General features: G+C 39.7%; 1 protein-coding gene across 2 annotated transcripts; it reads left to right on the forward strand.

Moving 5' to 3' along the window:
• The first annotated feature begins 344 nt into the window (after nt 1-344).
• LOC116619555 (ATP-dependent DNA helicase PIF1) lies at nt 345-11951 on the forward strand. 2 transcript variants are annotated; one of them, XM_048724202.1, is made up of 13 exons: nt 345-438; nt 536-823; nt 1663-1787; nt 2436-2512; nt 2762-2870; nt 3532-3624; nt 3724-3826; nt 4196-4444; nt 4793-4963; nt 5043-5101; nt 5187-5255; nt 9674-9717; nt 10907-11951. In XM_048724202.1, the coding sequence occupies exons 1-13, from the start codon at nt 364-366 to the stop codon at nt 11839-11841; spliced, it is 2397 nt and encodes a 798-aa protein (XP_048580159.1). In that variant the 5' UTR covers nt 345-363; the 3' UTR covers nt 11842-11951. The 2 variants fall into 2 exon arrangements, with proteins under 2 accessions (XP_048580159.1, XP_048580160.1); XM_048724203.1 differs by lacking the exon at nt 3532-3624.
• The last annotated feature ends 1168 nt before the right edge of the window (nt 11952-13119 follow it).

The following is a 13119-nucleotide window of genomic DNA, read 5'->3' on the forward strand; positions in this document are numbered from 1 at the left end:
CAACTAATAACATTTTAAATACAAGATTGAATTTATTTGAAGTATTGATTGCCTAATGTAATAAGGCGAGGAGAGGGGTATACCGGAAATTTGGTCCGCTCAAATGGAAAAAACGAACCACCCCGCTCAAAATTCTGGCTACGGGCCTGGTCGAGAATATCCGGATTCCGCCATCTTTGAGGTGCTAGGCCGTAGGGGCCCATAGTGCGTCGCTGGAAACTTAAATTAAACTGGTGTCTCTTTAGGGAAATAGGGGTTATTGAGCTGGTTTGATTATGCAGAACTTAGAAGGAACGGGATGAGGTTTCTGTGATCACTTATTTCGTTTTTCAAATTCTCAAACTCTGCCCGCACCACCCCAGCATGCTTTTGGTGCCTTCAAAACGAGAAACGCCTGCTAGTTATTTGCAGGGTTCAAAAAATGATACACGGTATCTGGTGAGTATTTCCTCGATGGATTGAAAATCGTCTATTATTTCTACATCATTAGAACCAAACTATTCAGATACCTAAGTAAGCAACCTTCTTAACCTAGTTGATGGGAGAACCAAAGAGTCAGATTTGGCGGCGCTATGCTAGTAAAAGAAGGACTTCGAAGGCAAAGCGCAAGGTTCCTGTGGAAGAGAGCCCAGTTGAATGGAAACCTTACAAAGAGGAGGCGGAAAGCGGCATCCAGCTGTCTCCTCAGCAGCGATACGTACTAGAGCTGATCCGTAAAGGGGAGAATGTATTTTTCACCGGAAATGCTGGTACGGGGAAAACCACTCTTCTCAAGGAAGTAGTAAAATGCGCTCCATCCGACTGTACCTTCGTGACTGCCTTGGTAAGCTGTACTTAACTTATATCATACCTGCCAACCCCCAGATTTAAAATAATACGGGATATTTTTAGGGGGAGGGGGGGGGGGAGGGGGGGAGGGGGGACGGGATGGGGGGGATTAGTAAATGACAAGTTTTGCTCAAAGATGTGTGTGTTCTTTTATTTTGACACTTACTATACAGTTACACACTGAGCACTATGGCTGTAATCAAAGCGTGTTGATTTCATGTCTCAGGTTAATTAGTAACTACTGAAATGTATCATGGATATTGCATTTTTGCATGCTGTGGTTGAGTTCTCAAGTTCGCTGTTGCTACACAGATATTCGTACTCTTATTGTGTTGGGTACCCTGTGTTTAAGCGAAAGAAAAAATGATGTAAAAATAAGTCTGTTTTTGGAGAAGTTCATTCAACTTTGTAACAAATATTCAGAATAATATATTCAATTGATATAACGACTGTACAATCAATTTACAATGCCAACAATATCTGCAAGCGTTCTGGTATTCGTGGTAGTTCGTGGTAGTGCAGTCTACAAGAGACACCTGGAAAAGGCTAATTGATTGTTTCATTCGAAAAACCTGAAAATGTCAAAACTTGAATAAACTATAAAAAATTGCAGAACTTTGTGGCTAAAATCCAAATTCTACTTCAAAAACAACTCGACTGACTAAAATTTCGTCATAAACCGGGAGATTAAGGTAACACAGGGGGCCGGGAGATTTGATATAAAACTGGGAGTCTCCCGACAAAACCAGGAGAGTTGGCAGGTATGTTATATATTAAGTTTATTTAAGAATAATTCAAGGGTTACATCAATAAACAGTTTCTGCTGGTTGACAGACAGGGGTGGCTGCTGTACAAGCAGGTGGCACAACCTTACACTCATTCGCTGGAATTGGTCTGGGCAATGGATCTAAGCAAGACCTCTATAGCATAGTAAGAAGAGGTCAAAAGGTCAAAAACTGGTATGTTTTGGATAAAATACATCTCTATACTCTTAATAAACATGAATTTTAGCTTGTATTGTGCATGAGACATGGGACAAAATGCACTTGCTAAACTTCACAAAAATTTACTTCCTGCTTTATCTTAAATATATTAGTGTCCCCCTTCCCGTCTTCAGGAAATCCTGTATCTGTCCCTGTATTATTATTGTTATTATTATTATTATTATTATTATTATTATTATTATTATTATTATTATTATTATTATTATTATTATTATTATTATTATTATTATTATTATTGTTGTTGTTGTTATTGTTATTGTTATTGTTATTGTTATTGTTATTAATATAATAATAATAATTATTATTGTTGTTGTTGTTAGAATTGTTATAATATTATACACTTATTCCAAGTAATGTTGCATGACAATCAAATAAGGTTGAATGAAAATCTGTATGCTGTAACCAAGGTTGCATCCTGGGTAAATAAATGAGGAAATAAATGTATCTAAACAATTCTAGGTTTGGCAACTCTAGTATTTTTTAAATCAATTATAATAAACAATAAATCTACTTAGAGCAGGTTCAGCAAAATTTTTCTCACTATGCAACCTTATTTTCAACTGTTGTCTGATTTATTTTTTTTATATATTTTGTTATTTATAGGAAAAATGTCAAGGTTTTGGTGATTGATGAAGTATCTATGCTTGATGGGAAACTGTTTGATAAGCTAGAATATATTGGTAAGTATTTGATACAAATTGATTTAAGCAAACAGCTATGCTCTCTAGACCCTTGGTCTGTTGTGTATACGATGATTAAAATGGAGAACCAAAACAGTGTTGCAACCGTTTCGGACTTATTCAGTCGAACTTCAGGATGACTTGAAATTGTAACAACAAATTGCAGAAGGCATGTGCAAACACACTATGTACATGTACAACCAGTATTATAATGTTACTTGTCATAATGATGTTACTTGTCTCTTTCAGCTTGTAATATGAAAAACTCCGACAGGCCCTTTGGAGGAATACAGCTAGTTCTATGTGGAGACTTCTTCCAGCTTCCTCCGATTGTAAAAGTTGGGGAGACATCTGTCAAGTAGGTTATAGGGTGTGGTGGGGGACAACAGAACTTTAGACAAAAGAGGGTTAGCATATTCGCTGGCTATCGTCTAATGGGCTATACAGATGAGGGTCTTTGGGCCATGAATGGGGAGGGGTGATTTCTAGGTTAAACAAGGGATAGGTTTAGTTTCAGTATAAAGTGGCTTGTGACCAAACAGGGGGAGAACTTTTTTGGCGAGAGTAGGAGGTCTTTTGGGACCTCACATGTGCATGGGCCTCAAGGGGTATACAGGAAGGGTCTTTGGGGCTAAGAAGGGGTGGTTTTGGTGTTCATACAAGATAGGGCTCTTTGTGGCTTTTTAGGGGTCATATGAGAGAGGGTCTTTAGGCCATAGGGGAGGTTTTTTGGGGGACCATAGAGATGAAGGGGACTTGAGTTCATGCAAGAAGTGGTTTAGTGGCCATACAAGAGAGGGCTTTTTAAGGGCCATTCAAGGGATGGGCTTAGGGGTAATATGTTGCAGGGTCTTTGGGGCCATAGATGTGAAGGGTCTTTAGGTTCATATAAGTTAGTGGCTTGAGGGACAAAGTTTACCAGGGCCATGCATAGGTTATGCATAAGCTTATAAGTACATGAGCAATGGCTTTATTCTTTCTGTGTTGTGGCTCTTTTAAATTAGTATTATTTTCTACAGCTACTGTTTCCAGAGTATGGCATGGAGTAAATGCTTACAAAATGTTGTGGAACTTACTCAGATCTACAGGCAATCTGATCCAAGATTAATAAAGTCAGTCACAAATTATTTTATACATTGATAAACCTATCCTTCCTGTTTTTTTTTTTAATACATTTGCAGGATTATGTTATTTATTTATATTATTCTCAGACTTTTGAATGAAGTTCGATATGAGAATTTGTCTGAAGAATCCCTAGAACGTTTGGAGTATCTGAAGAGGCCTTTACCCGATGGAGACATTGAGCCTACTAAGGTTAGTTATTCCCACAGTTAAGTTATCTGGTGAAATTCATTCGTTCGGTCAATCTTTAAGTTTCCAGTGTTGTTCACATTTCCAAAGGAAGGAGGCCCTTTATAACATTAGTAGAATTTGGAACCTTAAATCCAACTGATCCAATGGGTAAATATTGTTTGGAGGATTTGATAAAAGCTAGCCTTCTTGATTCAACAGAGACGGATCCAGGATTTCTAGTTTGGGGGGAGGGGGACAATAAATAAAGTATATGCTCTATAAATTTGTGGGTTTTAGCTCTAGTGTGCAAGCTGTCTCACTTTCACTCAGCTGTTTTAGATTCGAAGGTCCCTTTTAACATTGGTCCTCACATGTCTCTTCATCCTCCAGCTTTACTCTCATAATGTCCAAGTGAATGAAGTCAACGCTCAGCACCTTGCATCACTTCAGGGTGATGCAGAGGAGTACCTTGCTAGAGACACAGGGAGCCTTCCGTACCGGGACAACATGAACAAATATGTTATTGCGATGGACAAGCTGGTACTCAAGGTTGGCGCTCAGGTCATGCTTCTTAAGAACTTGACAGATGAACTCATCAATGGCTCAAGAGGGATTGTTACTGGATTTGATGAGGAAAAGGTAACTTTTGTTACGCAGGCTGTGTGTGTGGGGGGGTGTGGCACCTGTGAGTAACCCTGGATATGAGCCCCTCCCCCTTACTGCCTTTTGAATTAAATTATAATATAAAAAGGCATAATAAACAACACTTGCACCTGACTGTGTTAACCTTGTTATCAACCTAGTAATTTATTCATCTCCTTGCCAAAGAATTCTGGTAAATACCGGGTAAATACCAGTCACAAAATTGTGGTTGATTTGAAACCATTCCCAAGTTTTTTTTACCACAATGTGATTATTGAAAGCTTTTCTTAAGAATTCATATAGTAAATGCTTAATTCATTAACCCATAATAACCCATATTTTTAGAGGCCTATTGTGAAGTTCACAGATGGCAAGGAACGTACGATTTCAGAGATGGACTGGAACCTTGAGAACAGTGCAGGACAGGTTCTGGCTCGTAGAGTTCAAATACCTCTAAAACCTGCCTGGGCGATCACCATTCACAAAAGCCAGGGCATGAGCATCGACCTCCTCCAGGTACCTTGGAAAAAAACAAGAATATCAATTTCTAGTTGCTTGCATCTTGCTGAGTTTTAATTGATGTCATTTGTTTCAGGTGGATTTGAGGAATGTGTTTGCCCAGGGGCAGGCCTATGTTGCACTTTCTCGTGCAAGGTAAATTAAATTAGGACAAACCACTGTATTAGAATTTTCCACCCTAAATGGACTGTTTAAGAATACAAATTATTTACACCTTTAGGACTTTAGAAGGGCTTCAGGTGTTGTCATTTGATACGTCAAAGTTCACAACCAGTCCTGCTGTCATAGAGTAAGTATAAAAGCATCTATCATATAGCTAAAATTGCTAAAATTGCGAATTGTGTGCATGCTGTGCCTCTTGGTTATTGCGTTTGTGATTGTGATCATGGAAAGGATGATTTGTGATTGTGATCATGGAAAGGATGATTTGTGATTGTGATCATGGAAAGGATGATTTGTGATTGTGATCATGGAAAGGATGATTTGTGATTGTGATCATGGAAAGGATGATTTGTGATTGTGATCATGGAAAGGATGATTTGTGATTGTGACCATGGAAAGGATGATTTGTGATTGTGATCATGGAAAGGATGATTTGTGATTGTGACCATGGAAAGGATGATTTGTGATTGTGATCATGGAAAGGATGATTTGTGATTGTGATCATGGAAAGGATGATTTGTGATTGTGACCATGGAAAGGATGATTTGTGATTGTGATCATGGAAAGGATGATTTGTGATTGTGATCATGGAAAGGATGATTTGTGATTGTGATCATGGAAAGGATGATTTGTGATTGTGATCATGGAAAGGATGATTTGTGATTGTGATCATGGAAAGGATGATTTGTGATTGTGATCATGGAAAGGATGATTTGTGATTGTGATCATGGAAAGGATGATTTGTGATTGTGATCATGGAAAGGATGATTTGTGATTGTGATCATGGAAAGGATGATTTGTGATTGTGATCATGGAAAGGATGATTTGTGATTGTGATCATGGAAAGGATGATTTGTGATTGTGATCATGGAAAGGATGATTTGTGATTGTGATCATGGAAAGGATGATTTGTGATTGTGATCATGGAAAGGATGATTTGTGATTGTGATCATGGAAAGGATGATTTGTGATTGTGATCATGGAAAGGATGATTTGTGATTGTGATCATGGAAAGGATGATTTGTGATTGTGACCATGGAAAGGATGATTTGTGATTGTGATCATGGAAAGGATGATTTGTGATTGTGACCATGGAAAGGATGATTTGTGATTGTGATCATGGAAAGGATGATTTGTGATTGTGATCATGGAAAGGATGATTTGTGATTGTGATCATGGAAAGGATGATTTGTGATTGTGATCATGGAAAGGATGATTTGTGATTGTGATCATGGAAAGGATGATTTGTGATTGTGATCATGGAAAGGATGATTTGTGATTGTGATCATGGAAAGGATGATTTGTGATTGTGATCATGGAAAGGATGATTTGTGATTGTGATCATGGAAAGGATGATTTGTGATTGTGATCATGGAAAGGATGATTTGTGATTGTGATCATGGAAAGGATGATTTGTGATTGTGATCATGGAAAGGATGATTTGTGATTGTGATCATGGAAAGGATGATTTGTGATTGTGATCATGGAAAGGATGATTTGTGATTGTGATCATGGAAAGGATGATTTGTGATTGTGATCATGGAAAGGATGATTTGTGATTGTGATCATGGAAAGGATGATTTGTGATTGTGATCATGGAAAGGATGATTTGTGATTGTGATCATGGAAAGGATGATTTGTGATTGTGATCATGGAAAGGATGATTTGTGATTGTGATCATGGAAAGGATGATTTGTGATTGTGATCATGGAAAGGATGATTTGTGATTGTGATCATAGAAAGGATGATTTGTGATTGTGATCATGGAAAGGATGATTTGTGATTGTGATCATGGAAAGGATGATTTGTGATTGTGATCATGGAAAGGATGATTTGTGATTGTGATCATGGAAAGGATGATTTGTGATTGTGATCATGGAAAGGATGATTTGTGATTGTGATCATGGAAAGGATGATTTGTGATTGTGATCATGGAAAGGATGATTTGTGATTGTGATCATGGAAAGGATGATTTGTGATTGTGATCATGGAAAGGATGATTTGTGATTGTGATCATGGAAAGGATGATTTGTGATTGTGATCATGGAAAGGATGATTTGTGATTGTGATCATGGAAAGGATGATTTGTGATTGTGATCATGGAAAGGATGATTTGTGATTGTGATCATGGAAAGGATGATTTGTGATTGTGATCATGGAAAGGATGATTTGTGATTGTGATCATGGAAAGGATGATTTGTGATTGTGACCATGGAAAGGATGATTTGTGATTGTGACCATGGAAAGGATGATTTGTGATTGTGACCATGGAAAGGATGATTTGTGATTGTGATCATGGAAAGGATGATTTGTGATTGTGATCATGGAAAGGATGATTTGTGATTGTGATCATGGAAAGGATGATTTGTGATTGTGATCATGGAAAGGATGATTTGTGATTGTGATCATGGAAAGGATGATTTGTGATTGTGATCATGGAAAGGATGATTTGTGATTGTGATCATGGAAAGGATGATTTGTGATTGTGATCATGGAAAGGATGATTTGTGATTGTGATCATGGAAAGGATGATTTGTGATTGTGATCATGGAAAGGATGATTTGTGATTGTGATCATGGAAATGATGATTTGTGATTGTGATCATGGAAAGGATGATTTGTGATTGTGATCATGGAAAGGATGATTTGTGATTGTGATCATGGAAAGGATGATTTGTGATTGTGATCATGGAAAGGATGATTTGTGATTGTGATCATGGAAAGGATGATTTGTGATTGTGATCATGGAAAGGATGATTTGTGATTGTGATCATGGAAAGGATGATTTGTGATTGTGATCATGGAAAGGATGATTTGTGATTGTGATCATGGAAAGGATGATTTGTGATTGTGATCATGGAAAGGATGATTTGTGATTGTGATCATGGAAAGGATGATTTGTGATTGTGATCATGGAAAGGATGATTTGTGATTGTGATCATGGAAAGGATGATTTGTGATTGTGATCATGGAAAGGATGATTTGTGATTGTGATCATGGAAAGGATGATTTGTGATTGTGATCATGGAAAGGATGATTTGTGATTGTGATCATGGAAAGGATGATTTGTGATTGTGATCATGGAAAGGATGATTTGTGATTGTGATCATGGAAAGGATGATTTGTGATTGTGATCATGGAAAGGATGATTTGTGATTGTGATCATGGAAAGGATGATTTGTGATTGTGATCATGGAAAGGATGATTTGTGATTGTGATCATGGAAAGGATGATTTGTGATTGTGATCATGGAAAGGATGATTTGTGATTGTGATCATGGAAAGGATGATTTGTGATTGTGATCATGGAAAGGATGATTTGTGATTGTGATCATGGAAAGGATGATTTGTGATTGTGATCATGGAAAGGATGATTTGTGATTGTGATCATGGAAAGGATGATTTGTGATTGTGATCATGGAAAGGATGATTTGTGATTGTGATCATGGAAAGGATGATTTGTGATTGTGATCATGGAAAGGATGATTTGTGATTGTGATCATGGAAAGGATGATTTGTGATTGTGATCATGGAAAGGATGATTTGTGATTGTGATCATGGAAAGGATGATTTGTGATTGTGATCATGGAAAGGATGATTTGTGATTGTGATCATGGAAAGGATGATTTGTGATTGTGATCATGGAAAGGATGATTTGTGATTGTGATCATGGAAAGGATGATTTGTGATTGTGACCATGGAAAGGATGATTTGTGATTGTGATCATGGAAAGGATGATTTGTGATTGTGATCATGGAAAGGATGATTTGTGATTGTGATCATGGAAAGGATGATTTGTGATTGTGATCATGGAAAGGATGATTTGTGATTGTGATCATGGAAAGGATGATTTGTGATTGTGATCATGGAAAGGATGATTTGTGATTGTGATCATGGAAAGGATGATTTGTGATTGTGATCATGGAAAGGATGATTTGTGATTGTGATCATGGAAAGGATGATTTGTGATTGTGATCATGGAAAGGATGATTTGTGATTGTGATCATGGAAAGGATGATTTGTGATTGTGGTGTTCATAATGATAATGTTGATATTGATGGTTACAATGATATTGATGAATGATGATGATGATGATCGATTGTGATTGAATGAATGCAATACTCAGTCGTGATGGTATTGAGTAACTTTGAGTGATGGTGGTAATGATGACATTGATGGAAAGGTAGATGAAAATTTTTATTATGATATGATATAGGTAAGATAAGTGATATGATATGATATAGGTAAGATAAGTAAGATGATGATTGTGATGAATGCACTGCTTGATAACAGTTTTCAGATGTTAGCAGTGATGATGTTGATGAGGAAGATGGTAGTGATGATGATGACATTGGTGCTGATGGTGTTTGAAATAGTAAAGATGATTTAGATAATAATTAGTGGCAATTATGAATGAGCCCTTGTGGTTATTCATATTGTTATCCTTGTGGGATGATAATATGGTGATGGCAAAGGAGTGTAGTTTTCATGGTTGTGCTGGTAGAGGTGGTGTTGGTGATATTTTAGAGGTTTTTTGTGTTTTCTAGCTTTTACAAGGATAGGGTGAAGCAAGCACCCCTCCACCTTCCAGGTATGTTACTATAAAATGGGGGAAATCTTAAGATTGCAGTGATATCTCGATAAGGCGTATCCCAGTGCAGAGCGGCTGTTTGATAGAGGTTCACAGAGCTGTTGACAAAAAAGTGAAACCATGTGTGTTATTTTCTCTTTTTCGGCCCTGTATTTGAGTTGTTGGACTGGTGGACAAGAAGCTTATGTTCCTCATCCCCAACATGGGCATTATTCTAAACACATATTGGGTTTTTAACTGTAAAGTTCTAACAACATAACTGTATAAGCACTACATATTTTTACGACGAATTTCTACTGAGGTCAGCAGTAACTTGAAGTTCAATTTTATGATCAGTTTTGTTACCAGAGTTTTCGATCCATAAATTAGCCCGCTTTATAGATGTCAATGTAAGAAGTGGTTATTAATTACTGGGGTGGGGGAGGGGGGCCGGCTGGCATTTTTGCAAAACCCTGGGCTCCAAAATTGTGCCCCCCCCCCCTGAAATCCAAGCCAAAAAATTGTGATCCCCCCTCCCCCCTAGACACCCAAAAATTTGCAACCCCCCCCCCCCCCCCCGCAACCACCTCCAATTTTTGTATTCAATAATTATAAATTATATCTTTAAAACAACAGAGACTTGATATACATACTGAATATAACCTTTAATAAAATATAGATCAGCTAGCGTGGCAATTCTGTCCTATTTAATTTAAGTATGAATCTTCACTTTCGGTAGTTTAGGAGATAAACAACAAATACGGGTGTTTCTAGAAAACAAACTACGCCGTCGACGACGTTAACAAAGACATTTGAGTCTAGGTTTTGCAAAATTTTAAAGTATTCGTTTCGTTTTGTTCAACTGATTAGAACGGGCAGCTTTGTCTGTCAACCATATGAGAGATTTTCAAAATTTATTTATATAAAGACAAGATTGGTACCTGAACAACATGGAACTAGATATACAATAGTAGAAAACATTGTGAACTGAATAAAATTTTCATTTAAACAATGACTCGCTTGCTCAGCATTATATATTAAAACCAGACTTAAATTCGGGGCCCAAAAAAATGTGACCCCCCCCCCCCCCCTTTTATGACAGCCCAAATATATGAGACCCACCCTAAATCGGCGCCCAAGGAGCGTATCCCCCATTACATATTTACATTAAACACTGTAAGCATTGTTCAACCCGGTTTTTCTTTTGTAGAAGACAAGTGTTCGCCGAGTAGTTCAAATGACTCGGCGACCAGCAAGTGGTGTACGGTGCAAGATGTTGCATCGACGCCATACCGCATAGTCCATTCAACGCCGCTTGCCGATAAACTTCCGTCTACACAACCAAGCAAGAAACACGGAGCCTTCATGAAAGCATCAGAGCTACTACCGACAACAAAATCTAGTACCAAAGGGAAAGTTTCGAAGGAATGCCCAGAAAAGGGCCCTTTGAATTTGTTTTTCAGAAATCGTCAAGTGGGAGGTGAAGCAGTTAAAGAAATCAAGGTTGGCCGGAAGTCGTCTCCTAGTCCAAAGTATCAAGATTCTATGTCTGACAATGTCTCTCGCCATGTTCCTAATTCTAAGAGAAGTCTCCAGCTTTCTTTTGGCAAACGTAAGCGGGCCGAAAACGATGAACAGTGTGATACACTGTCTCCGCAGAACACGGAAGGCTGCTTAAATATGACTGTGGCAAATAATTGTCCGCCGACTAAAAAGAAAGTGATGTTTTTCCGGTCTGAATCGGAATCCTCACAGCGCGAGAATAAGAGCAGTGAGTCCAAGGATTCGGATGATTTTCATCTTTCCTCGTTTTCTGCGAATACGGCTCTCTGTCGGGACAAAGACAGCTGCCCCACGCCCAAAAGAGATCATCATCGAGTCTGCGCAACACTTCCTGAAAGTACAGACGCTTCCTCGCAAACTGATTTAGTCCTCTTACGGATTGTCCCGTGTCAGGACGTTGAGTTTGTAGGCGCCCCCCCTGGATGGTCACCAGATGTCTCGCGGCAGGGCGTTGTCGTGCTAGGTGTCCCCCATGGGTGGTTTTTACACATGATGGAAATGTTACAGGCCGTCGTCAAGCTTGCTGTATTGATGATTTTCGTCACCGTTCACTTTTATCTAACTCAAGTAATTTACGATTAGAGAGACTAGTTCACAAGACACAATTACAGTTAACGTTCTCTTTCACGATAAAGATTTGTACATGATTAATACGACATTATGAACGAAAATTAAATGCGTTGATATGATAACCTGTAGTTCCTGTCTTCCTGCTCCAAGGTCCCCACATTGCTAAAGCACTATGCAGACAGCGTCAACATCAGGCACATTGCTGGTGCCCCTTGTTGAACTACTCTACAACACTTCTAAACTTGCTGTGGAAATAACAGCGCCAGCAATGCTGGACTAGCCTTGCTTGGTCGGACTGATTCCTCGTCTCGAGAAACCGAGTAGGTGGACATAATAGGAAGGAGAGAAGACTTCTTGAGGAGTGTTTGGGGGGGGGGGGGGGACTAGGGGGTTTCAGTGAAACTAGTGGGAGGCGCTAATCGCCACTCCGGGCCCCCAAGCCCGCTTTCAGTGAAACGAGTGGGAGGCGCGAATCGCCCCTCCGGGCCTCCCAGCCCCACTCCAGGCTGGGGACTTTCGGTGACGCGTAGATTAATAATTAATCTCCGTCGGGGCCACTTCGCGTAGATGGATACTTAGCAGAAGTAGGTCTACGCAAAACACGCTCCGCGTAGATGGTTAATCTATGTCGGGGACGTGTGCTAGGGCCGTGAAAACGAGGAGGGCCGCCGACCTACGGAGCCGTTTTTCGGCCGTAAATTCAAAGCCGCTGGCGTGGCGTTTAAACCTGAGTTTTACTCGAACACCTCGCTCCCGAACTCCTTGCGAATTTCTCGCAGCCTCTTTTTCATCTTTTCGCGTGTCTCCAGGGAGGGCCCTTTCCTGCTTTTTTATCACTCGGTGCGAGGCCGTGTAGAGCTCTGATAGCGGCCTTGAGCGCGTAGTATCTCTCTTGTTCCTGAAGTATTAGCCGAAACTCTTCGTCTGAGATATGCCCGTCCTGCAGAGCCTTAGAGACCAGCTCGCTGATCGAGTTTTTCTTACTCTCCGCTAAAACCATCGTGTCTTCGTGTTTAGCCACCTTGCTCGTAAGACCCCTAGAGACTACCCCCGCGCCCACGACACCGACCAGCCCAGCGACCCCTGCCCGCGGACCGCCGATCAGAACCCCTATCCCACTCAAAGAGACCCCCACCCCGGCGCTGGAAAGTGCCCCTGCAGCGATGCCGGATGCCACAGACACAGCATGGGTAACGGCAAAGGCGCGCTTATACTTCTTCCGCACCTGATGATGCGTTATCTCGTTGTCTAGAACCGCCTGAGTGTCACATATTTTCTGGAGTCGGAAGC

Source organism: Nematostella vectensis, chromosome 2 (genome assembly GCF_932526225.1).
Source record: "Nematostella vectensis chromosome 2, jaNemVect1.1, whole genome shotgun sequence".
In the NCBI taxonomy this organism is placed as follows: Eukaryota; Metazoa; Cnidaria; class Anthozoa; order Actiniaria; family Edwardsiidae; genus Nematostella; species Nematostella vectensis.

Coding starts and splice junctions, on each gene's coding strand:
- LOC116619555 (XM_048724202.1), top strand. CDS start 364: ATGCTTTTGGTGCCTTCAAAACGAGAAACGCCTGCTAGTTATTTGCAG. Junction 4,445..4,792: donor CTGGATTTGATGAGGAAAAG/GTAACTTTTGTT, acceptor CCATATTTTTAG/AGGCCTATTGTGAAGTTCAC. Junction 4,964..5,042: donor TGAGCATCGACCTCCTCCAG/GTACCTTGGAAA, acceptor CATTTGTTTCAG/GTGGATTTGAGGAATGTGTT.